Source organism: Meleagris gallopavo, chromosome 2 (genome assembly GCF_000146605.3).
Source record: "Meleagris gallopavo isolate NT-WF06-2002-E0010 breed Aviagen turkey brand Nicholas breeding stock chromosome 2, Turkey_5.1, whole genome shotgun sequence".
In the NCBI taxonomy this organism is placed as follows: domain Eukaryota; kingdom Metazoa; phylum Chordata; class Aves; order Galliformes; family Phasianidae; genus Meleagris; species Meleagris gallopavo.
Genome location: NC_015012.2, coordinates 1,533,157 through 1,559,876, shown reverse-complemented (window position 1 = coordinate 1,559,876; position 26,720 = coordinate 1,533,157). Strand labels below are relative to the sequence as shown.

The window sequence follows — 26,720 nt, the reverse complement described above, 5'->3', positions numbered from 1 at the left end:
CACCACCCTGATCCGCGAGGTGAACCGCCGCCTCCAGCTGCACCTCGGCGAGATCCGCGGCCTGAAGGTAGCGCTCGGGGCGGGCCGGGGAGCGGCACTTCGTCACCTGCGAGCCGGGCTGCGCTGCGCCGGGCGAAGCGACGCGTCCCCATCGGGAGAGCGCGGCGATAGGCGCGCAGGAGGCCGTGCCCGCTTTACGCTGCCGCCGTGTAAGGTGACTTAATACGAGCTGCTCGTCCCCGGGCTGCGGGCTCGGCTGTAGGCTGCTCGGCAGCGTCCCGCATCCTATCGCGGTTCCGTTCCGCTCCCAGCGCTGTGCCGCTGCCGGCTGCGACGCTGCGTCCCTCCTTCGTTTAACTCTCGGCCGGTGAGAGCCGTAAGATCCCGGCGCTTCCTTCTCCGCTTCTGAAGGCTGGGGAGGCGGTGCCGTTGCTTACAGGTGATCGCCCCGATGCACCGTGCGGCGGTCCGTGATAGAGCCGGCGTGTTCGCTTAGAGACGGCTGAAAGGCAGCTTCTGTCTTATTGCTTCGAGAAATGAAACTGTCTTAAGAAATTCCTTTTGAAGTTAAAGGGAAGGAGGCACCCAAACGCGGTGTGGGCTTTGCGTTATTACACGAGGGAATAGGGGAAAAGGGGTCCCGATTTGCAGAATAGATCCAGGCAAGTAAATTGTTGAAAAAGCATCTTTGGTAGCTGTGTGACACGGCTAAGTAGTGTGCAGGGGGAGGCTGCTCCTCCGCCTTCCCGTTCTGCAGAGTATGAGTGCATCCCTTCTGAGGATATGTGATGTCCTGGGTGGGGGACCTCTCAGTGTGCATCAGTGCAAGCAGATGTGACCTTTGTGATGCAGGTTAGTTTATGGTGCCTTTCTCCTAGCTATATGTTGTGCCATCACGTGGAGTTATCTGCCAGATGAGGAACGAGCCAGGCCAAGATGTGCAGGAAGGAGTGACAAGTTCCCCTTGCAGTGCCTAACTCCCTAAGTGACGTGTGACTTCCACCATTTGTTCAGATGTCTTAGCTGGAATTTCCACAGGGAGTTTGGGAGAATGAGGTCTGAGAGCCTACTGTGGTGCCTGAACCTCTCTGTCCAAGAGTAGGGCCCTGGGGAGCAGTGATGCCCGCACTTGGTATGTGGGTCCTCCTGCTTCTGCCTGAGCCATGGGATCACTTATTTCTCTCCAGTGCAGGTTTCTTGAGGCTGCCTTGAGTTTGCTTTGAGAGGAAGATCAGACAAATGCACACGTCTAGTGGGGCTGCAAAAGCCTCACGCTCTTCAGAAACTGTGCTAAAATGGCCTTTCTATAAGGCTTGCCTTCTAATGGTTTGACTAATCTCCACTTCTAATGTCCCACAGAAGAAGAAATGAATATTGAGTTGAGAAAAAGTAAGATACGGCACAAGAAAGTAAGATACAGCCACTAGGAACACGAAATAATGACAATATTTTCTTTGGCATGCTGTTCTGCTTTAGTAGTAGCTTGAACACTTCTGCTTTGGAGCATTTGCTTCGAGTGCTTCCTCGCCTAAGGAAGGATGTGGAGTCGCGTACTGGGATTGGAATGCAAAATCTGTTAAGGCACGTGGGTTCTTTTCAGAGTGGTTGAGGTCGTGCTGGTAAGCTGATGACTGATAAGGTTCTCATGGAAATCTGGAATGAAATCAAAACTCAAATATCTTAAATCTCTGACACGTGCTCACTTTCATATGTGATTGTGTTCTAAAGAATAGAGAGAATAAGCATTAGTAATTAAGTGGAATGACAATTTCTGATATACTTTAGTTATATTTAGCGGTACCATGCATGTGAATATTTCTCAAGGGAGTGAGATCCTCATGAGAGAGCTTACGATCTTTGCTCTGTTTGGGAACAGAGCTATTCTGATATTTAGGATGAGCATAAATGAAACACTGGAAACTTTTTTTGCCTGATCAGAACTGAGCTTTTGAACCTTTGAAAGGTTATAGTCACTTGCTGAGCAGCAGCTCTGTTTGTTTGGAGCACGATGCTGCTGTTGTATGGCAGATCTGCACATGCAATTATTTCTGCCTTGCTCGAGTGCTTAAATGATGGGTTTATGGCAGTGCTGTTTGCTGGCTCGTATCATGGTGATGATGTAACGCTGGTTCTTTTAGACACCTCTCAGTCACGATTATCTTTCTTTTAAAGGATATCAATCAGAAGCTGCAAGAAGATAACCAGGAACTGAGAGACCTGTGCTGCTTTCTGGATGACGACAGGCAGAAAGGCAAGAGGGTGTCCCGTGAGTGGCAGAGACTGGGCAGATACAGTGCCAGTGTTATGCACAAAGAGGTTGCCTTGTACCTACAGAAGCTGAAAGAATTGGAAGTGAGACAAGAAGAAGTGGTGAAGGAAAACCTGGAGCTGAAGGAATTGTGTGTGTTGTTGGATGAGGAGAAGGGTGGTGGAGCAGGCAGCCGGAGCTCTATTGACAGCCAGATCAGCCTGTGCCAATTAACTGCCACCAGCACTTACATAAGAGATGTCGGTGATGGGAGCAGTACTTCTAGCACGGGAAGCACAGACAGTCCAGATCATCATAAACATCATCCAAGTACGAGCCCAGAACATCTTCAAAAAGCTCGGGGTGAAGGAAGCCCTGAGCATCAGAAGCACAGGAGTATCAGCCCCGAGCATCTCCAGAAGCCCAGGAGTTCGGGCAGTCCTGATCATCACCTGAAAGGACCGAGTCCAGAACATCAGAAAACCATTGTCAAAGCACCTGAACAACAAAAGCACAGCAGTAGCAGTCCAGAAACTCTCCCAAAGCATGTTTTGAGTGGTAGCCCTGAACACTTTCAAAAGCAGAGGCCTGGCAGTAGCCCTGAGCATCAAAAGCACAGCAGTGGCAGTCCGGATCACCTTCAAAAGCACACGCCCAGTGGAAGTACAGAACATCTTCACAAAGTGAGGGGCACGAGCCCTGAGCACCTCAAAAAACACTATGGAGGGAGCCCAGAGCATCTCAAGCATCTCAGTGCAGGCAGCAGAGAAGGTACCCTCAGGAGACAAGTAACAGATGACCTGTCCCCTCACCACAGAAGTATATACAATGGAATGAATGGTGGGTCAATAAACTTAGTGAAAAGTCACTGTGAAAATTACCAAGGTGGTTTCAGTTCTATTTTGGCTGGTTATGGAAAAGGAGTATTTTTCTTGTGTGAAATGGAAGGCAGGAGGTCTGGTGTCAACATTATTCTGGTAGCAAGCAGATTAATTAGATTATACCTCTTTGTCTGTCCAGTAGGTGTTGGGTGGTTTAAAAAAGCAGGGATGTGAATCTTGAGTGCTTGCCTATAGGGTATAAAGCAGTAGCTCTTGCTCTTAATCCTGCTCTGTGGAAGGAGGCTGTCCCTAAGTAGGCTTATTTACATCCTTTGGGAGCAGTTGTCTGTTTCTTGTCCTGCCTATTTTTGAGTCATTGCAGTGGAGGTGAATGTATCCAGTTCTTCTTCCACCTTCCTAACCTAGCCTGCGTGGAGCCTTAAGGATTGTAAAATCTAATGTTTATTGCTAGAAGGCTTCTTATATCTTTTTTTTTTATTAAACTTAGAAAAGAACCCAAATGAAGAGTGAGGCTCAATATACTTGACTATACAGTGCCTTCTAAAACTTTTCAAAACCTTGACTTTGCATGTGTTTAATTATAACAAGTTAAAAAAGTCAGGGATGATCTCAGGGTTTTTTTGTGGGTGTTGTTACTGCTGCGCTTAATGAAGATGGCCAACAAGCAGGACAGCTTCTAAGAGCTGTGTATTCTCCCTGATTGCAATTAACTAAAGATAGGCACAGTGTCAGTATTTGGAAAGACAAGCAGTTGTGACAGTATTAAAATGAATGAAATAGAGCAAATGAAATGATTAAAACAAAGTTGAAACATCCTGCTGTGCTGCTGGAGTAACTTGTTATAGACTTGGTGCAATTTCTGTAGTCTGCTCTATTTTCTTTGTGCTTAAAGATGTTTTCATGAAGGAAATCAGCATCTTGTATACATGAAAACCCATTTCTTGGACCTCTACACATCTGAAATCAAGTTCTGAAGTGAGGATTTTGCCTTAATAAATTGCCTTGGATGGAGTTCACATATTTCTGTCTTTATAAGCAGCTGGGAGGAGTTGTGTTGGCACCGGTGAAAGTGAATGCTTGTTGGATCTGCTTGAGAGATGGAGTGAGCTCTGTGCTGGGTGCTGTCCTCGTCACTTACCATGTTTCTCTCTCACACCTGTCCATTTATCTGTGATGGCTATCTTTACTGAAGGCGTTCTGTAAGTTAACCTGCTCTGTAGGGACAAATCCAGATTACTTACAGTGAGATGGATGTACTTGACAGGGCTGACAAACCCCAGAGTGGTAAGTGCAAGAGACTTCTCATTAATTTTTGAAGCATTTTAAAGTGATTAGCAAGAAGAATGCTTGACAATTTTGTGAAGATGTGTAATGCACATGTTAGGAAAGTTGATTTTATAAAACGTCCTTTTAAATACTGTGTTTCTTTCATCATTCATTCCTTCCTATTTAAAATGAGTGCGTTGACTTAGCTGTAAGTAGAGTGAACTATGGAAACCCAAAGCTGCCTTTTTCTTGCTTATGTTCATCAGTCTAGCCACTGGTAAAGCAGAAAATTGATGTAAGGTTTTAGGTGTTTATTTTTAAAACTCATTCACAGACAAATATATGGTTTTCTGCTCTCAGCGTGGTGGGCTTTTTGATGGTATTTGTTTTGTCCAAATGGTCATGCTGGGAGCTCAGCATTATTACTAATAGGAAGGCAGCTGTGGTGTTAAACCTGTGATGACTGGTGTCCTTATGTAGTGTATTGCCATGATCTATAGCTTGGCCTCAAGCCATGAGGAGCTGGAGATGGCAGCTGCCCATCTAGGAGTCTGTTTATTGACTTTAATCAGAGTTTTGTCTGTCCCGCACTTCATATAATCAGTTTTGCAGAGGACTTGGCTCACCAGTAAGTTGTCAGATGTCTCCTCTTTCATATATGTAACTTGATGCAAGCATGGAGTGGGTGTCAACTGAGAGGCTTACTACTGACATTGGTTTGGCCTTGGACTCACTTCAGTCAGTGGTTGTGTGTGACAGCTTTGCTGTGAGGGACTTGCCTTAAACTTCAGAGAGGTACTTGGTCTTCACATCTGGGCTGAGTTGTGGGTTTTGTTTGTGTCAGCTGCTGTTAACGTGGGTAAGGGCAAGTAATATGGAAGTGGTAAAAGCTCTGGCTGTTAGCGCTTGTCATTGCAAAAGTAATCACAAGTAACAAGTCAATCTCAATTTGCACACTTTGTGTGCACCCCTGCCTTTTGCATCTGCTGTAAGGGATGGTGAGAATGTGGAAAATATGGGTTGGACATTCTGATGAGCAGTATAAAAGATCACGTAGTATATATAACGTGTCATTTTGGTTAAAACTGATTTATTAAAACTTGGAGTATAGGAAGACCGTGATGTCACATCTGTTCAATTATTTTGCGGGTCACTTTTCATCTTATTGTGATACTCATGTACTTGCAGTAAGAGAGAATGAAGTGTTTGTGATCCTAAATGATGAATGCTAACATCATCTGACTTAATAAAATAATGAATAAATGATTAGAATTAGCTGTCTCGGTAGAGGACTGACCTGTCCCTGTTGGTCTTAAATCCAAACCATGTTTGAGAGGAGAAAGTATTCCTCTGCACGTTGGATCTTGTTCTGCAAAGTACTGTGTTTTCTATCTGAAATTGCTGTTCCTATCTGGAAAGCATGCATGCAAACAGCCTGGCTATTTCTGCTGGATCAGGAGCTTCTGTACGTCACTGACAGCTCCTGCTCGCCCTGAGTTGTGGTCTTGTTAGTGCCTAGGTGACCACAGGGAAGCAGTGTGTTCAGTCAGGTACTATTATTTAAACCAGAACTTTCCCTGCATATAAACACACGGGGAATGGAGTTGGTCTTTGCTAGTTTTATCAAGCTCTTAAGCTACAGTTAAATCAGTGGTATCAGAAATGTGATACATATCAGACTTATAAATCAGTTTTAGTTACTGCACAGTGCTTTACAGGACGTGGCACATGCATTAACCATTTTGGCCTCATGCTTGTTTTAAGCTGTCCTGTGGCACACAGGAAGCTGCTGCAGGTCAGGAGCATCTTTGGTCCTTAGGAGCAGCTGAAGGAGCAGAGAATGAGGTGATAACGTTTACTTTCATAATTATTCTCACTTTCTATTCTCAAAAGTTTGATCTTGTCTATTTTTTTTTCTTGTATGACTTATCAACAAAACCTGAAAACACTTGAGAAGCTTTATATAAGAGTGTGTGTGTATATATGTAAATAACTTCAGTATTCTACGTGTATTTCTGAAATGTGCATCCTCATTTCTTGGAGTGACAGCAGATGAGGTCTGAAAGCTATGTTTTCAATTAACAAACATCAAGCCAAACTTACGTATCTTGTTTTTCAAGGCTTCAACCAAGTGAACACGATGATAAAACTGTGACTCTCAGATGCTGTGGTTAATGAGCACAGGGGTATTTTGAACAGACACTGAGTTTGGAAGAGAAAATGCCAGTGGGATTAAATACATGAAATCAGATTGTACCAATGCTGTGGCATAACACACATTAGTCTTTAACTGACACAAATACCTGGGGTGGAAGTGCCTCTATAGAAACTCACGTCACTTTGGCATTTGCAATCTAAGTGGTGGTGTAGCAATTTATTGTAAACTTCCTGTTTTAAGAATTCCTTTGTTTTACCCCAGGCTTTGACTTCTGTGTGCAAAGAAAATATCAGAAGGCTTTTCTGTGTGCTTTTTGCTTCCTGCTGAGGTTATTACAGAGGAGCAGTAAAACTGCTGACTAACACTGCATACTGCTGGAGGTGTGAGGGCTCTTGTGGAGCAAATGCAGCAGCACCTCAATTGAACAAGAGTATTTGTAAGTTAAGCTCAGCTTCAGTCTTGTGCCATTCCTGCTGTAAATGTGCTTCTTGGGAGGGGAACACAGTAAGAAAACACTTTTTTTATTTTGCTTCTCTAAGTAAAAAGAGAAAATTACAGTATCTCTTCAGAGAGAGGAACCTTGCAGTAACATTACTGAAACAAATGACAGCCTTTCCATGGAAACAGCTCACATTGTGCTGGCCAAACAGTGAAATGATGTCACTTTTGCTCGCATTCTCTTCTTGCAGTTGAAATGGAAGTGATTTTCCTACCCAGAATGGCAGTGTACAGCACAGCAATGGAACTTGAGCTTTCCCAATGGCACCCACTCTGGTACAGCTGCCATTTGAAGCCTGATACAGCATTGCTTGCTCTTGAGAGCAACCTGATATGTAAGCTAAGGCTTCAGGATTGGTGGCATTTTTTTTTTTTTTTTTTGCTTGTCAGTATGAATTAATCTACTGCTTATTTTGGGCGTTTATTTTAAGTGTAGAGCTCTGAATTTTTTGTGTCAACGGGAGTCTGTCAGTTGAATTCTGTAGGTTTCACATCAGGCTTGTAAATCAGTGTTATTGTATGCTGTAAGAGAATATGCACGTATGTGATTGGTAATGAATACAGCATGCTCTAAACTCATTTTTGTGGAGGTTTTTTTTTTTCCAGGTTGAAAATGTGACTTGTAATACCAACAGTGGTAACTGACCAGATTAGGGCTGACTGTGGAAGTTCATTTCTGTCTCTGTCTGTTTGGTGCTAGATGGGCACGTGAAGTCATCACATAGGGGTTTTTACATTCCTTTGTGGATGTCATATCTTGCAAAACAGATGACTTTGCACTAAGGGCTTGCTCCTGATTCATTGGAGGCAGTGATCCTGTCACTGTGAGTCCCAAGGTATTTTCCTCTGTATCAGCAGGAGAATCATCAGGAGCTTGGGGAGCAGTTAGTGCTGTCTGCCTGAAATACGTGGGCAGACTTCATTCCGTTTGAAAGTGCCAGAATGGAGAATCCTCACATTGAAGCCCTAAGTTCTTGCTTGGGAAGAGTGCCTTTTGCCTGGGGGCAGGACCTCATCTAACACAGACCCCTGCGTGGCTTTCTGAGGTACTGTGCTCTGGTTTTGTGATAGTAAAATATATTTTAAAAAACACTGCTCTGATTACATTGTGAAATCCTTTAATCTCTGGCAGCTCTAATGTAGAGTTTGGCTATTATAATAATTCTTAGTGTTTATTCAAGTAATTCAGCCTCATAGGATATACTGTGTGTGTAATTAAAGACAGTTCTGTTTTTTTTGTTGTTTTTTTTTGCTCTGCTATCTGTAAATTGAATGTTTACTTTTGAGATATATTAAACTTCATTAGCTAGTGATGCAGGCAGTGTAGATGTTGGGGCTGACTAGGTTCATAACTAGAGGGGAGAGCATGGCAGCCAGTGTAGTGTGGGGTTTGCTTTGTGCTGCCAGTGACATTCTGTGCATGGACAGGTGTTATGGGGCATCCATAGTGAGGATGTATTTATTAGTTAGAATGTATTTATCTAATGGTTTTGATGTAAATCTTGCCTGCATGTACTTCTTGAATATCTGGGTTCTGTTCAGAGAGTCAGGTAGGGCTGCAGTGCTCAGTTCTGAATTTTGTTCCTCAGTGCAGAAAGAAGTGTATCTTGACCTACAACCATACTGGTAAAGGGTTTCCATCTGAACTACGTGGTGGCTGTGGGAGGACTGGTGTTACAGCATCCCGCTTGAAGCTGTGGAAAAGTCCACTGTATAACCCTCAGTGTTGTTGTCTATCCAAAGACAACCGTGTTATCCCTTAGCAAAGAAAAAGGGATAGAGCATTGTGCTGAGAAATCTGGAGAAATGACTGAGCTTCCTATTAAACACAACTAAACTCTTCAGCTGCAGTGGCAGATCTATCCAGGCTCTGTGAAATGATGCGGAGCCCAGCAGAGGTCAAGGCCTTGAGAAGCATCACCTGTTCCTTTGGGTAACGCAAAGCAAAAGATAGCATGTAAAGACGTGGTAATTACTGTTGGGGGAAGAGATGGATTCATCTGGTATAAGACAAACATCAGCTTCTAAGTAGCTGAACTGTGAATGAGCTTCACTCAGGTGTTTTGTTACAGGGCTGTTAATGGGAAGAACTTTTGTCATCACCTAAAACAGCCAGCCATAATTCCTGCTGGGGGAAAGAAGAGGATAAAATGCTGATTGTCCCAGTGGGCTGATCCACTATAGCAATTTCTCATTTTCTTATGGTTATTTTTCCTTTGTACAAGAGATACAATTTTTTTTTTTTTTCCCATATGCTCACTTTCCAAGTGTGGCTTGTGATATTGCTCAAGAGCTTAGGAATTTGGCTTTCACCTTTTATTGCAAACCTCAAGTAATGTGAAAGGTTTTGATATTGTCCTTTGATTCCTTTGGGAACACACATTAAAAATCTCCTGTAACATGGGGAATAAACAGTTGAGAAATTGAAACGTGTGTTTAAACAGACAAGGAAGATGAATTCAGCCTTCTCTTTTTCCCTTCTTTGTTTTGTTTCGGGTTCTCTTGAAGTGGGTTCTCTTATTTTGGGACTTAGTGTCAGAACAGAAAAATACCAAAGAAAATAAGAATAAGGAAAGATTAATGCAGAGGAAGTGTTGAATAGTAGGACTAAAAGACAGTGAGATACATTGGTCATAACAGTAAGTTGGGTCTGAGGAAATTAATTATACAAGTATAAAAAGGTGGGAAGCTTATACACTAAAGTATTCTTGAAGCAGACATGGAAACAAAAGAAATCCCATGCCATGATGTTACCACTCTGTGCACACTTAGTATGTTTGTAAGTCTTTTAGGTGTTTTTAATTCTGCAGGATACACAGAAGTGCTGGGATCATGGTTTGAGGTCTGCACATGAGCATATAGGGATGCATGGCATGAAAGTGTTTGCAGATCTATTGACTGTAAGTGGGACAGCCTACCTCAAGATAGCAGCTGTCCTAGAAGATGAACAGTTAAGTGAAGCTTGTGAATAACAAGTAGCCTTAGTGTACCTTGTTGGTTTTGCTGTAAAACTTTGGCTTATTAGCATTGCCTCTGTATGTTCTTGGTGAGAACAGGGAGCCAGCAGTTACGCACTTGGATGCTTCAGCAAGTCAATATTTCTTTAACCCTTTATTTTTTTTCCTTTCCATCATTTGGTGAAGTTCACTGTGAGTTACTATGGCTGCTATGTCGTGATTTTTCTTCCTCTCTGTAACCTGAAGAGGTTCATTATACTGATTTGAGAAAGTTCCTCTCCTTTAAAAAAAAAAAAGGGGTTATTTGTACTGACCCAACACACTTGCACTGAAGCCCTGCCTTGAGTAACAGCTGGAGGACTGCAAAGAGCCATCTAGTAAGCAATAATATTGAAAGTTTTTTTTTTTTTATATCTTCTCAAGACTACCCAAATTGTTCCATCACTTCCGTGCCTGTCAAACCTAACTTCTCTGATCCGATCAGTAGTAGGATGCTGCTTTCAAGTGTTTGGCCTCAAAGCTCACTCACTATGTTTGTGTTATTGCATCTCTTTATCTTCGTGTGAATAGTGAAAATTTGCATTGATAACACTTCCTGTGGGAGTCTGGAACAGGTATTTGTACCTTGGATTTGAAGCAGGGGGAAAAATGCTTTTCTGAAACTTGCAGAACTGATTGATCACTATGCAGCTCACGTCTGTGTGAGGTTCAGATGAGCCTGGACAACAGCATTGATTGGTGACCCACATCCTCTCTTGGTTTCTGAGTTTATTTTGGTTTTGCAGTGGATGAATCTTAGTAATGTTAAAAATGTATTTTAAGATTTCTGTGGTCAGAAAACATCACTGATAACAGTAGGAAGGATAACATGGGAAGAAAGGAGGAAAAAAAACAAAAAACAAAACAAAAACTAGCAGCCAAAATAATTCATCTAAAGGCAGCCAAATACATCAAGCAGGAGCGTATGGATGCTGTGAAGTAGGACCTGAAAACTGGTTTAGGTCCTCTGAAGCATGTGAGTGCTTCACTCCTGGTTGGACACATGACTTATACTGAGATGGGATGCCCAGAGAGAAGCAAGATGCCTAAAGAGCCATGCCCCTGTGGTGCTCTGAATGGGATCAGTAGCCTCTCGTTGTAGCTTGCCTTGCTTCCTTGTGTCTGTTGTAAGATTTTTTCAAACTTGAACTTTAAATTTTAGGTTTTTGCAGTACCATTAAGTCCATAAACAAAACCTAAAAGCAAAGCATTCCAACAACGGTTTTTTTTCCCTAACCAGATTTCCAACCACCAAGACCAAAGGCTCTGCAGTCTTAACTAAACAGCAGAAGATGCCAGAATCAATGTCTCCTCCAGGTACAGGTGCTAAGAACTTTTTGATTTTTCTTATTGAAACTTAATATTTGATCTATGCTCCAGTTGGTAATGGTAAATCCTTCATGCTGACTGCCTGCTACCATAGCAGATGTGAATATTTTGGGGAGTTTGGAGGACAAAAAAGCATCCTGAGCATATTAAGTTCTGTTCAGCAATTGAATATTGCTATTTGCCCATCTTTACATCATTTATAGAAGTAATAGGATAGAAAGAGTTGTTATCTTTTAGTGTATACTGCAAGTTGAACTCTGCTGGTAAAATGGTTGGCTGGACTACCTGACAGCATGGAAGTGATTGATCAGACTTTCAGAAGCATGGATCTTAGTTCTGTCCTCTCAAGCAACTTCATGTGGTGTTGAGGAGCTCCTCGTATTGCTCACACTACTGCAGTTGAATCCAACTGTAGACTGAAGGAGTGCAGCAGTGGTCTAAAAGAGATGTAGCTCAGAAGGACTTGTTTTGTCCTTATTGCTCTCCAGTAACCTAAATTAAACAGGGCACTGTAGTTAAAGACAAGTCAATGCTTATCAGCTGCCACCTGGAAATGTGTACTGTGGGCACTGAAGCTTGGAAGCAGTTCCCTGGACAACATATTCTATTCCAGGTGTGTTGCCTGATGGTGCTTCTGTTTAAACATTCTTAACTAAAGAGAATATTCAAATACCAGGATGGGTGTTTGAAACATATTAATGTAGGATATTCGAATGATAAATAGGTTTTATTTTGCTTTCAAAGCCAAGTAACTTTGGAATTTACCAGTATTGAAAAAAAATCTATACTTCTAATGTAGTGTCTTGTGTCTATTTTGTTTGGTAGAGGTGCATTTAGCAGATTTTTTTTTTTCTTTTAGTAAATTCACATTAGGTGCCCACCCTACACGTTATGCCCTAATGTGAAGTTCTGAGTATTTGCTGTCTTAGTTACTGGAGAAACAAGGTGTTGACCAGATGCAGTCAGGTGCCTTGTTCTCTGATTTAATGTTTTTGAGTGCTTAATTGCCCCTGAGTTTTGTTAAATTTTAATTGATTGATCTTGCAGTGCTGCCCAGAATTCCGTCATGATGCAATAAGCTCTTGAACCTCATGGGAAAAGGTTTGTTATAGAAGGTGAAAGTGATCAGACTTTCACTGTCTGGAATGAGAAAAGTTCGGTTAGTGCTTGTATCCTGTTTGTTAGGAAATGCTGTTTCCCAGGGAGCCAGGAGCATCTTAATTTTAACCACTTTGGTCTCACAGTGCCTGTTTTCACCCATTGGTGCTGTTAGTGTTCACGTGCCTCAGCAGTGTGAGTGGCTGTGCTTGGTAGGTGAGGAACAAAGCAGCCAGCTGGTTTCAGGATCTAGCAGCATGGCTGGAGGAAGAGCAGTTGGGTCCTGTGAGCAAAACCCAGGCTTTCAGAGCTTTGCTCTTTCAGTTCTGCAGCTCTTCAGAGGCTGGGCATGATTGGAGTTGTAAAAACCAGTACTGCTTAATGGGGAATCTTGGTGAAATAAATTCTTGCTTTGAATGAGAGGAAGGACTGTATGGGTTTGGCTGCCTGGAGGGATCTCTACATCTTGAAGCTGATGCTTGCAGAGAGCTGTGGATGTGATGTTAACCTGAGTAAACTCTTACACCTGTTGGTAGTGCCTGGATTTTGTTTGGCACTTATCAGTAGATCTCAAAGCAGTTTACTAAGGAAACAAATGTTGTGATCTTCATCTTGAGCATTAAAGAACAATGGGCTGAACAAATGACAAGACAGCCCCCAGCTGTATCTACAGTCCAGATTTCCTGCACTTTAGCTACTGATTATTCCATTGCATCATACCACTCTTCTAACAGCTTTTTTTCTTAGCCTGTTTTGAATGTGGGGCAAAAACTGGGGCTGAGGTTACTCACATGTCTAAAAAACACATTGGTGAACAATTAGCTTGCTACAAATGCTCTCAATGTGTTTCCTTTCAAAATCAAGTTTTAAGGCAATCTGTTTCCTTCCTTTCTGAATGTCATGACTTAAGCTAACCAGGCCAGTGGGGTTCAAAGCTATTTTTTAATTTTTGTACCTGCAGCAAGCATACTGTATGATCTTAATGCACCTCTTGCATTTAAAGGTGTGCTTGAGAACACTTCTTAAACATCTACCAAACTGCCTTAAAATGGAGCACTGTGATAGCTTTACTAAGGGAAATTACAGTTTTCTGTCTTGTTTCTAACACTGCAGAGTAGCTGTGTAGCTGTAATTGTCTTTGGGAAATGTTGATCTGAAGCTGAGATATGGCTATCAGCTGGGGGTTGTACTGAGCTGGTACCATCAAAGGGGGGGATATTCATCTTTCATCAGAATGAAATCTTGAAAAGAAAGCTCTTACTCTTCAAAACAAATATGTAAGAAATCAGAATGTAGTAATGTGGCAAGATAGTCACTGGACCCCTAGTGTCAATCCACAGTGTGGCATCTTGTGGATGTGGCAGGGAATGGGGGAAATGTTGCTTAGGTCTAAATCTGTGGCAGGACTCATAGTATGAGCACCTGTGTGACGTGGCACAAGTGGGAGATGGGCTCCTGGTGACGTGGAGCTTCCTGAGACTTTTGACTGAGCGCCCTTCCCTTTCCATCCACTCATTTCCAGCAGGTGGGTGGTGGCTGCTGATAGCTACCGAATGCTGTGGGTAGCACAAAAGCAGTGTGCAGGAGCAGTGCGTTGGAGGGGAGGTTGCATGAAGGCTCTTGCTGCCTACCAAAAGGTGGAGATTCGCTGTGCAATGTCACTGCTATACAGACACTTGTAAAAATTGTGAATGGCACCAACTGGAATCCAGTCCAGGGTTTTAAAGCTCTGTAGTAATGTATGCTCATTGGGGAACCAGGCTTTGACATTCAAAAATGACAGCCTGAAAGGTTCCATTCTCTGATAAGTGATGACATTGCAAAGCCATGATTCTTGCTCTCTACTCTCATAACTACTTCAATTACGGCAGCTTCCTGCCATGCTAAGTATTGAGGTTTTTAATGTGGCTGTGGTCTGAGTGCAATTCAATGTTTGAAACTTGTCCAGGGATTAAAGTAACGTTGATCTTGTTGCTATTTTAGTCTCTCTTATAAACTAGAGCAAGCGTCAAGTTGTATGTTCTGAGTGTGATTTAGCAACCTGTTAGTCTTCTAATTATCCTTTTCTTAATTAGATTGGTCTGATTATTTGGTGCTTGATATAAGTGCATATTCTTAAGTTCTCAGAGCATTAGCTTTTGGGAAAAACTTTATTGCTTTTCAATTAAGAAGTGTCTTGTCTCCCGTGCTGAAGTATGGGAACATGTGGTGCTGCTTCTGATGCAGCACTTGTCTGAATATCTTTCCTTGTAAAAAGTCTTCTGCAGAGCCATGTAAACTTCTCCTTTAAGAACATTCCTATTGTATCTTATCAGCTATGTAAAACTAACATGGGACTGTCATAGCTTTGTCACTTTAAACTTTTCCTGGCTATTGGTCAGGAAATGAAACTCTGAACCCCTGAATAGGTAAAATTAACAGTAAGTAGTTAAAGAGATGTCAAGAGACTAGAAAAAAATCTAATACAGTAATAATAGTCTAAAAAATAAAGTAGTTTCTCAAAACAACTCCCAGATATTTGAAAGTGGTCAAAATGTCAAGGTACAATCCCAGTTGTTTTACTTTCGAGCTGAAACCCTCGGGATACCACTGGCAGTCAGTGAAAATGGTCCTCTAATGCAGTGTCTAGAACATCCACGCGACAAGTGGTTGCATCCAAGGTGAAATGGCTTTAAACTGGAAGAGGGTAGGTTTAGACTAGATATCAGGAAGAAATTCCTTACTGTGAGGGTGGTTAGACACTGAACAGGCTGCCCAGTGAATGTCCCCTCCCTGGAAGCATTCGAGGGTTGGCTGGATGGGGCTGTGAGCAACCTGGTCCAGACGGAGGCATCCCTGCCTATAGGAGATTGGAAGTTGATGATCCTAAAGGTTCCTTCCAACCCAAACCATTCTATGATCTTGTGCTTTGTGTTCAGTCAAGTGAACGTGCTTTCCAAATGACCATAGGTCAGGTGCCCGAGTCACAAGCATGCATTAAAAGACGCAACACTTTTATCTGTCTACCACGAAGAGGTGCTAATTCAGTTTCTGAGACTGAAGACCATGGCCTGGCTGGAAAAGTTACAGAGTGACAGAAGAACCAGAATACCTCTGTGTGTGTCTGGGCTGTTATCCAGTGTGAGAGAAAGTTAGCATGAGGAGAACTGTGCTGCCCTCCTGCTTTCCAGCAGCAGGGTTATCCAGAAGCCTGCAGCTCGAGTGCATGTAGAGATGGAACTGGGCAGGCTTAGGAACACAAACCACCAGCAGATATCCTGGCATGCCTTCCAGGAATACGGACAGGCCAATGAATGAGGCTCTGGCTGCTGCTTGGGGTGAGCATGTGCTTGCCTGCTTTGCATTCTTGTGTGCTGCACTATAACAGTACATGTGTGTGCAGCTGTGGGGACTGAAATCTTGCTGCTTCTGAGAACAAAGTGACTCACCATGCTGTCATGTTGGAGATACTGATCTAGGTAATGAACTACTTTTGTTTATGCAGGTGACTGACTTTATACACTTGCACATTCCCACTGAGTTCATAGGCTTGTAGAAGCTTTCTTTGTTTGATCTTCACGTGGTGTCATGAAAATAGGAACTGAGCCTTAGATATCAATTCCAGGGGAAGCAGGCAGAAATCCCTTTTTGCCCATAATACAAAGGAAATCCTGCAACTTCTCTTACAAGAAGCTCTGTCCGCTTTCAGAAAGATTGGTAGCAGACATAGAGCTCTCCATCCAGGTTTGAAGGCAGTCAGATAACAGCCGTAGCCTTTCTTGCTGTCCCTGGTGTGCTGAGTCGCACCCTCGTAAGACCTACAGGGAAGCTGCTCAGAGGAGAGCATGTAGTTTCTGGTTTTGTGTGTGTGTGTGTGTGTGTGTGTGTGTGTGTGTGTGTGTGTGTGAAGGAAAAAGGAATCTAGTACAGAGGTTGCAAAGTGAAGGACTGAAGAAAGGAGAATGTCATGATCAAGTTACCTGAAGTTGGCTCCTGCAGCTGTGCTTTTTGATAAGTTTGCACTGTTTTCTAACTGCATCCCTGCTTCCAGAAAATGGAGGTGCTCTTATAATCTAGTTCTTCTTTCTTGCAACCAGAGCTCCAGTGTTTCCAAACTTGAGATGGTAGGAAACGATGTAAGTAATGGCCAATCATATATCACTACTTGTTGGTGATAAATGTACTAACCAAAGTACATTCTTTCTGACTATGCAGCTTTTTTTGTCAGTTGCAGATACAGAGTTGATATCCTGCCCCCCTTATCCTGCTATCAGATAAAAACCAGATGTGTTGCAGCATCCTCCTGCTGTGCTATAGCAGCCATCGTGGTAGCACTAATGCTGCCTGGCTCACAGTGGGCACTCAGGACTTTATTTCCATGGTACCTCTGAGCTGTCCTGGGCTTTCGGTGTCTCAAACTTAATGGTGCTTACTGCAAGTCTGCTGTAATGCCTGACAGTGGAGAAGAATGACTGGGGCTGGTTTGGTAATCCTGGTAGTTGATACTGTAGAAATGTGAGTCTCTTTATATACCCTCTATTTCTCTACTGAAGCTTTCTGTAAAGCAGGACTCTTCTGCATACTGGAACAGCAGGAGTCTTTCATTATTAATTTCTTTAACCACTGCTATTGTGCCATCTGCGAGAAGTTTGTGTTAGCTGAAATCTGAGCTTTCCTATTTAAAAAGGAGAAAAAAAAAACATGTTCTGTCTACTTTTAATCAATTAATCTTAATTTCTAAAAGCCATTCCTAGGACTTCTTTGATTGTTAGTGCTGCTGAAAAAGCAATTATGTTAGAGCAACAGAAGTCTTAACAACTATGGAAAAACCAGCACTGTCAAGTTTTTATCACTTTTATGGGGCAGACATTCTCTTGTTGCCTTTTATAAACACCGTACACTATCTGCAGGCAAAAATGAGGTGATCCAATTACTTGGATTCTCAGTTTTGCTATTAAACAGCAAGTACTACTTTTAATAGTTTGTTACTACAAGTATATGTACTCTTAAGAGTCTTTGTCAGCTGTCTCTCTTCAAAGTGCAGAATCCTGTACTTCTGCTTTAATCTGGTTGGATTTGACTGATGGTTCAAACAAAATTGGACAGATTCAGCAATATGGCAAAGAGGTCAGCTCCAGCAGTATGTAAGGATCTAATAAAGATTTTCAGTGGAAGATCCAGATGGCTTTCACTATGTTCCTTCATCATTGTAGAGCTGCTTAAAAGCTTAGAGATGCGCCTGCAAGCATGATCAGAGCAATCCATCAGGCAGGGCACAATGCACGGTAGTCTGAAGTGTGAAAAACAAACAGAAGAAGAGCTGAGTAGATCTGTTTGGTTGCAGTCTTAATGTATTGAGTGTGCTGCTTGCAATTGTGTAGCCTTGAATCTTTAGGCCTGGATCGTGGTCATTTCTGAACTGCTCTAACCTGATATGGCGAAGTGGTTCTATTGACTTCTGTAAGCTTTTCTGCATCTTCCTTGTATGTACAATGTCAGCATTTGCTCATCTGAGGATTGTCTTCTAAAGGGCAAAGTGTTCTTCATTAAACTTCACAGTGGAAGAAATCGTGTGCTTCAGGGAGCTGATGCACACCTAAAGTTCAGAGCATATCGATAGGTGAGCGTTAGTTAAATCTTGGCTTGGAAACTCTGCTTTGGGCATTTTGAAAGAGCTTGTGTAGATCATGTTGTAGGTAACATTGACCAGAATACCTAAAAAGAGGAAAGCTCTGGGATCATGGTTCCCTTCCCACACCTCCAACCCAGTTGTAGCTGCTGTAAGCCCTGCCTGTCCTGTGTATCCAAAGCTGATGTTATTTTTGTAGTTGCAGCAGTGCTGTGCCTGTTCCCATGAAGGCTGACTCTCACCTGTACCAGCACTGATGTGTAAAGCTGCAATTTGGCTTAAAAGATGACTCTCCTAAAATCTTACTTATCCTTGGTTTATTTTTGACAATGTTGAGGTGTTATTCAGAACAAAATGGGCTGGAGGTGTTCCTCTGGTTAGTGCTTGTCTAGCAGCTATTTAAATGACATGGTGCAGTCTTCATTAATGGCAATGTGATGATCCTTTGTGCCTGTGCCTTAGTACTTGGGAACAAATGAAAGAAACACATTAGTGAATGAGGGAAGAAACTGCTGGTCCTTTAAGTGTATCCTTATACAACGATATTAATTAATTTAGGGGCCTCTTGTTTCATTTAACATCAAATTGAAAATATTCACCCAACTGTGTAAGTATGATAATATGTATACAGACGGATAGTTGTATCAGATTAATTACAATGAAAGCAATAGAGTATTTTCATTGACAAAAGCTGCAGTGCCTTGCTTGATAATCATATAATTACATGTTGCACAAATGCAAGACCCACATCTAAATAGCATGGGAAACTGTCATATATATACTGTTTAAAACTTTGCTATCTTACAGCAGGATCTTGATGTGTTTGCTGCTAATTGTATCTCCAGGTGTCATGTGGCCTGGCTTTGCAGGAAAATAAGTAGGTATGGGCTGTCATATCCATGCAAATATTTCCATGCAAATGGAGTGAACTCCGGGGAGGATATGAAAGATGTTTTAGGGAATTCTAAATCTGTCTTCCAAAAGGTTGCAGAAGAAGGTACAGAGGGTATTAGCAGATTATATGGAAGCTATTTAGTTCTACAGGCTGAGATTCAACAAACAGAAGAAAAAAGGAGAATTATTACATACATGTTGCCAAACTGTTAGTATATTGAGTGCAGGAATTAGGTCTGCTCTATGCAAAAGAACAAGTATTAAGGAGCTCTTTGAGGCATTCTTGCTGTCAGTGAGGCTTCATCTAATGCTTCAGAAAAATAACTGTATGTGAGTAGCACCTGAGCTGTTGTGTTATGAACTTTGATTACATTTCTGGGGTTTGGAATGATGCTTTGTCTATTTGCTTTTGACACAGGTGGCTGCAAAAAGCCAGCAGTGTTTGCTTAGGAAATAATGATATGTTGGTGTTCTTGAATAAATACAGATTGTACTCAACAGTGTACTGGAAGTCACAGTTGCTGTGGATGTGGTTTGGAGCTTTTTCCCTCTTAAGTCAAGGGATTGCACCAAGTACTTCACTGCTTTTCAGGAAAGCAGAACTATATGGGGAACTGCCGTGGGAATTGTGGAAGTTGTGGAAAAAGAGAACTGCAGGATTGTGTGGCCTTTGTGTGTGGTTCTCCTGTGCTGTTACTCCTATTACACCTTTAGAGGAGGCATGTGTAGTCTCCCCAGGGCTCTTGTTCCTGCCCGGCTGGCTGTGAGTAGACAGGTAGAAAGGCAAATGATCCTGGCTTCTACCAGGCAGCGTGGGTAAAAGGAAAGGCAAACAGAAAACTGTGATAGGTGAAAAGTCTCCGAACTCCATATAGATTAAAAAAAAAAAAAAGCATTTTTAAATTTATCAAAGGGCTTTTCTTTATAGAACTTTGTTTTTCTTAATATATCAGACAGAAAAAGCCAAGGGATTTGCTGTTTTCCACAGGAACCCGTGTTGTTCTTGACATTCTTTTGCCAAAAACTTTGCTTCCTGCACTAATTAAAGTATGAGATATCATACTTAAATGCTTATAGTGAAGAAAACAGGTGGGGTTGGAATGAAGGCTTAGCACAGTCAGACGTGTGTAATATATCCTTTAGAGCACAAGCAGGGATTGTGCCAGAAGAGAACGGCCAGCAAACTGGCGAGGAGGGACAGAGGGATTTGAGAAAATGCTGAAACTGCTTTTATTTTGTTTTTGGTAGGAAGGAGAAAGGAAATTGATTGTACTCAGTTTGATCTCTTCTTGTAGAAGTAATTGCCATTGATCTCCAGAGGAATAGCATGTAGCTACATTGTAGGCCTGTCATTCAGTTCTTTTCCACTGCTAATTGACTAACTTAGTTACTTCCTTTATTTTAGACAACCACCAAAACCAACCAGCCAGACAGCGTGCAGCAAATAAGCAAACAGAAGCTTGACTGAGTGGGAACTAAACTGACTCTTCAATCCTTAATGTGATGCCATGGGGACTGGGAGGAGATTTTTCCTTCAACTCCAGTCCTCAAACTGTCCTCAGATTCACTGAGTTCAGTATCTGAAAAGGTGAAGTTGTTTTCTAAAAATCCAGTAGATAGATGAAGCTGAGACTGCGATTTACTTTGAGTTCTGAGAAATATAATGTGAAAAAACTATTTGGGTTCTGCAAGCTGGACAGAGACTGCAGTCAGTTCAATAAAGGCACTGCTAAATTTACCATGATGAAGTGCTGCTTCATGCATGAAATAGATGCTGTGGTCTTGTGCTGGTGATTTGATGATTTATCACCTTTAAAACTGTAGAAACAACATGCAGAACTTGTTTTCAGTGGATTATTCGTGTTATCACTTGTTTGCATCCCTTGGAATCTTACATGATTGATAAACATTTCAAACAAACAGAAGCCCTTGAAAAATAAATTTGGAGATTTTAAAACTGTTCTTTTCACAACAGGAATGCCCCTCTATGGCACAGGGCTGAGGGGCTTCTCCTGCTGCAGAGAGACTCGGGTTTGATGCTGGCACTGGAGGGGGATGGAAATAACTGTGCTATGTAAATGTGTGCAGCTCATCCACAAGGAATGTCTCATCTCTGTAGTCTTGACTATGTAAAAGGAGCTGACAATGTACACTGGATCCTGTAGGTGACTGGTGCATATGGAGTCTTGGCAGAGGAAGGAGCAACTCAACTGCTGAACAGCTCAGCAGTATCAGGAATTGCATTTCTATGCGTCTACTGATAGAACTGTCAGTGCCAGTGGCACTTCAGGTGCCACTGGAGACTGTCAAAGCCTTTATCCTATGTTGCCTATCTCCCTAGCACCTGTGTATTGGATCTAAGTGGAAATTTTCAGGTGTGGAGTAACTTTGGTTCCTACCCTACAGCCGTCTGCTGAGCCCACTGGCTTAGCTTTGGTTAGAGGGTGTTGCATTATCCTCAGTTATACACGGGCTCTCATGCAGTTCCAGGATGGCAGAAGGGTTCGCCAGCGTCTTGGCTAACCAAAGCAAAGGCTCAGCATATTTCCATATTTTTTGTTTATTTTCCAATTAAGAAAAGCTACACTTCTGTGAGCGTGGCTCTTCTCACTGTTTAGGTAATGGGGAAAAAATATCTTTTGAATCAATTTTAAGTATGGTTAAGGCTGAAATAGCAAGGTGAATTCTTTCTGCTTGATTTTTAAAGTCCTAGTGACCAAGAACATAATTTTCCCAAGGTTCTCTACAAACATTGGTTGTGGTTTAGGTTATATTCACTCATTGGAAACTGCAGCATGGTTCTGCAGTGTGCTTCAAAGCCAGCGTAGCTCTGCTTTCCAGTCTGTTTTGAGTCGTCAAGCACTTCATCCTTTCTCATCGCAGCAACTATGTGTTTTCTCTACTACAAACAGCACCTATCTCATGTTTTTTGCCCCTTTTGGGTCATTCCTAATGCTCTGCCACCCTTCTGTGCTATGATTTTTGGAATGAGAAATAAATGTAATTATAAGCAAAACTGTCTGCTGAGGGTGGAAACTGTCTGAGGATGTGCCTTGACGAGATTATTCCCACTCTGGGAAGAATTCCTTTCTCTGACCTGTTTTCTCTTTAGGAGATGCTGTCTCCACTATGGCAACATCTCTTCAGAAAATTCAATGCTAAGCAGTTTCAAAACTTAGAAGCCAGGTCTGTGCCTCTCCTGGCTGGGAGAGGCAGTAACTCTCAGGTACCTGTAATTCCCCTGCTCTGATTACCTGAGAATAGAGTGCCCTCAGAGCTGCTCACTACTGATTGCTGTACATTTTCAATAGTAATCCCTACAGAGCAGCAAGCTGGCAAATATTCTGCTTGATGAAGATCCATCATGGTTGTTCTTTGTACATCTCCCTGCTTTGTTATCTGTCACCCTACATTTATCAGAACAATCAGTGTTTGGAATTTCATACCTAAATCTGGCTTGACTGCCTGATGAGCTACTGTAGTCGTGAAAGAGGCAGTTTCCTTAAAAATGTTGGCATCTCAATCTTCACCCTTTTTAAAAAAAATTAAAAAAAAAAAAAAAACCCCCCGTTAAAAAAAAAAGTAGCAGTGTGAATGGAGTGAACTAGGGGGAATGGCCTTGAGTTGTGCTAGGGAGATTCAAGTTGGCTATTAGGTCATGTGCTGGAACAGGCTGCCCAGGGAGGTGGTAGGTTCACCATCCTGGAGGTGTTAAAGGAACATGCTGATGTTGTACTGAGGGTCATGGTTTAATGGGGCAAGATTGGTGATAGATGGTCAGTTGGATTGGATGATCTTGGAGGTCTTTTCCAGCCTTTGGTGATTCTGTGATTTTGTGAATGTTGATGTTGCTGCATCATGGGTTTGTTTTCAAGGACCAAGTTTTATTCAGTACAACCATGAAATAGTGCTTGCTATAGCTTTTCTCAGTTGAATGACAAAGGAATGGCTCAAATGTCAAATGAAGGTATGAATGAATGTCTTGCAAGTCCAAACCAAATGCAGAATAACTCTTGGTCTAATGGTAGCTTTGGTTCTTAGTGTGGAAGCTGAAAAAGAGCTCTTACGCATGAAATACCCTAGAATATCTGTTTCCTGAGAATTAAGAAAGGGAGTGGATTGATTGATTTGAGGGTTTTTTGTGTATATTCCTTTCCTTAAAGAAACCAAAGTAAAATCCTTCCCAGATCTGAGGTTTCCTGGGTAGGAAGTGTCAGCAGGAATCGTAAAGCCTCTGAAGGACAGGAGGGCAGTAAAGAAGTACAAGGCATGGTTTATAGGCAGTATTCATTACACAAAATGCAATGAGCAGTTAAAACATGGAGTAGATGTGGTGTCAAGGCTTGAGGATACTGTACTGGAGCCAAGAAAAAAGGGAGAAAACTGGGAAGCCTGGTGCATGCTTTAGGTAATTTTTGTCTAGATAAAGGGTACAAGTATCAGGGCTGTCCTGAAAGTAATGCTTCCTATTTTATGGTGTTGGCCCACAATATCAGAAGTGGATGTTGGTGGGATGGCTGTAGTAATAATGTTCCATTCCATTTTGTTGCCATGTGACAGATGGCAGCAGAGGGGCAGTCTGACACAATGGCATCTGACATGGAATTGCATATGAGTCAAATATCTGGAGTATAATAGAGCTTGCAATGCCAGAACCCTTAGTCTGCTTGTGAAATTCATACTAGGGCTGCTTTACATTATGTGAGATAAGCAACCTGGGAACGCATTCCGTGTCATAGTGCAGATCAGTGCTTGCTTCAAAAGTCAGGTTCTTATGTGAGTGCCAGCGTGGGGAGGATTACTTGGGGAGAGGAATTCAGTCACAGTAGCTCAGTAATTGCTGCAGTGCCAGATGCTGAATGCCATCATCTGATACTAAGCTTTAGTGATGTTCTGGGTATCGTGTCAGAGGGGATAGATAGAAGGAAAGTGTCCAGGAATATGTGCAGTACAAGTAATCTTGGTGCTGATGCTATTTTTGGAATCTGTACGCTTACCTCGATAGTATCTTGATGAAGTCAAGACTGAATAAGTTTAAGGTTTTGAATGAAAAGGGAATAATGTTTTTCCAGAGGTATCTCACAGCCATTTCTGAACCTCTACTTTCTCCAGTAGGAGCAAGAGCTTAAGTGGTGCGAATTCTATAATTTGAAGCACAAGGAAGGCTTGGTAGCAAATCCAAAGGTAATGATTGCAACAGTAGAACTTCAAAAATAAAATGAATTAAACTGTGGATAGAATTGCCTGGGATTGAACAGCATTCTTTCAGGTTCAAAGCTAAGGAGATGAACCTTCTTTCCCTTATTTGTGGGCTATTTTATTTATAAGTGAGCAGCTGGGTTGAGATCTTATTTGCATGACTTCAAATTCCAACTTGATGTTTTTCTGATGAATAGTCTGTCTCCTGGGCTTTTTGGAGGCTTTAGGAAAAAAAATGCAATCTGCATGTACAGTTGTGAGAAGAATAAGCTGTATTTCACTTTGACAGGAATTTTTAAACCTTAAAGGTTTAGAAGTAAAGCTTTCTAAAAGAATAGACTTCTCAGTATCTCTTTGGACTGATAACGATCTGACAGAAGCATCATCAGTGTTGGGCTAAAATGGAATACCCAGCTTTGCACAGCTAGTGATGTAGGTGGATTGCTTACATTGAGAGACAGAGTCCAACTGATATTTGGACATCCCCGGGGTCTGGATGAGAAGTTACTGCTCACTTCAGGACAGGTGACACCATAGTGGGGTTGAATAGCAGGACCCAATTCTTATTTTCAACAGCAGTTACATCACACTGTTTGTTTTTCAGCTGAAGTGTTGCCCACCACCTTTTACCCTTGCTGGTAGTTAATCTTGCTTTGGAACGTGCTAGGTTAAGGAAAAAGAGGCAATAACTTTGCTTCTCCTTTCCCTTAGTTTCATTCTGTGCTTTGCTGCTCAAAGATGGAGCTGGCCCATGAGCTTCAGAGCAGGTCTCCCAGCAGGCATTCCTCTGGAGCAACACCTCTAGCTCTACCGGCATTGGAACAGCCAGGGAAGTACCTCCAAGGACACACTGAAAATGCTGTGCTATCAAAGTATTGACCTTGCAGATGAATCTGAGCTGCTCGATAACTTGCTGGCACTTGCTGCTAGTGATCAGTTGTCTTCTGTGAACTTGGATGTGAAACCCCACATAGCCCTGGTGTCTCACCTGAGGGGTACTAGTGCTCCTTGCCTGCATTCCAGCCGTCTGGCACTTGAAGATCAGGTGTTTGTAGCTCATTCACTCATATAGAAAGTGCCAGCATTCTACCTGAGACACTGCAGTTACTGTATTTAACACTGCTATTTCTACAGAAAAATTGTAGCTTTTGTTTTGCTATTTCTGGCTCATGACACCTTGCTTCTTTCTGCTAACTACTGCCCTATGTCTGCAGGTTCCTGAAGGAGAAGTGTAAAGGAAATTTCAGGCAAGCAGTGAGATGAAATTGGCACAGTGTAGGATTGAAACTGGAATGTTAGGCTACTGCTATTCCTTCAAATGCCCTTCAAGTAAGACAAATGGCCTTTAAATACATTGTGAGAACATGAAAAGACAGTGACATTCGAGAGAACAAAGGAAACATCCTCAGAATTCACAACCAAGGTGTGAGTACAGGAAGAAAACCCCAACAGAGCAGCAATTGAACAAAGCTTTTCTCCAGTGGAGGTTTCAAATACACTTCCATGAAGAAGATTCAAATGTCTTTAAGAGCAACACCGCACTGTGGATAGTACTTGCTTAATATGTGAGTTGTGCTTGGAAAAATTCCACAGAGAAGCAATATTTAGAATCACAGAATGGCCTGGGTTGAAAAGGAGCACAATGCTCATCCAATTCCAACCCCCTGCTGTGTGCAGGTCGCCAACCAGCAGACCAGGCTGCCCAGAGCCACATCCAGCCTGGCTTTGAATGCCTCCAGGGATGGGGCATCCACAGCCTCCTTGGGCAACCTGTTCCAGTGCCTCACCACCCTCTGTGAAAAACTTCCTCCTAATATCCAACCTAAACCTCCTATCTCAGTTGAAAACCATTCCCCCTTGTCCTATCACTGTCCACTCTCGTAAACAGCCATTCCCCCTCCTATTTACATGCTCCCTGAAAGAGCATATTTAGGATCAACTTAATTTAGCTGGTAAAAGAAAATACTGTATTGAATTAGAATCAGATGTAAAGTCATCTTGTTTCAACTATGATATTAAAAAGATACTGTCTTGCTAGTGTTAGTAACCCTTTTCCGTTTTTATTTAGTTTTTTTCTTTGGTGGGGTGAATCCTTTGCTGTTAGCTGGGTTCGTGAGGTGGAAGAGCACACAGGCCATTCTTTATGGCCAAGTATGAATGCTCTGCTGTTCAGCTAGGACGGCTGTAGTAAGAATGTGAAATAACAAAGACATGCTTCACAATGTGAAAATGATGGCATTATCAGTACTGGCATTGAACCTGAGCATTAAAGCTGGAAGCAGTTCTATGCATGTACAGCACTGCCTGGGCAAAACAAAGATGCTGTTGGGTCACATGGAATCGTGAATGCTTTGGAGAGCACGGTGATGTGTGTATATTTTGTATAAGCTTTATTGTGATTATAAGGGGAATTCTGTTGATCAGGGACAAAAAATGGTAAGTTGATGAAGAATGATTAAAAAGTTATGGAGGAAAAGGGGAGGGGGGAAAAAAATTGACTTCCAAAGGGCGAGTAATGGCAGAAGGTAGACTGAAGCTTTATTTTACGTCTCTCCTAGAAAGTGTAGGAGCTACTCTACAAGAT

General features: G+C 42.2%; 1 protein-coding gene across 1 annotated transcript; it reads left to right on the top strand.

Annotated features, from left to right (window-relative positions):
• Position 1: 1 nt before the first annotated feature.
• On the top strand, positions 2-22,473 carry CCDC85A (coiled-coil domain containing 85A; the record flags this gene model as incomplete). The annotated part of the gene is made up of 3 exons (XM_019613465.2): positions 2-67; positions 2,173-3,088; positions 20,343-22,473. Coding segments are annotated over 3 exons (1,041 nt in total), but the record flags the coding sequence as incomplete, so codon positions are not given.
• Between the last annotated feature and the right edge of the window lie 4,247 nt (positions 22,474-26,720).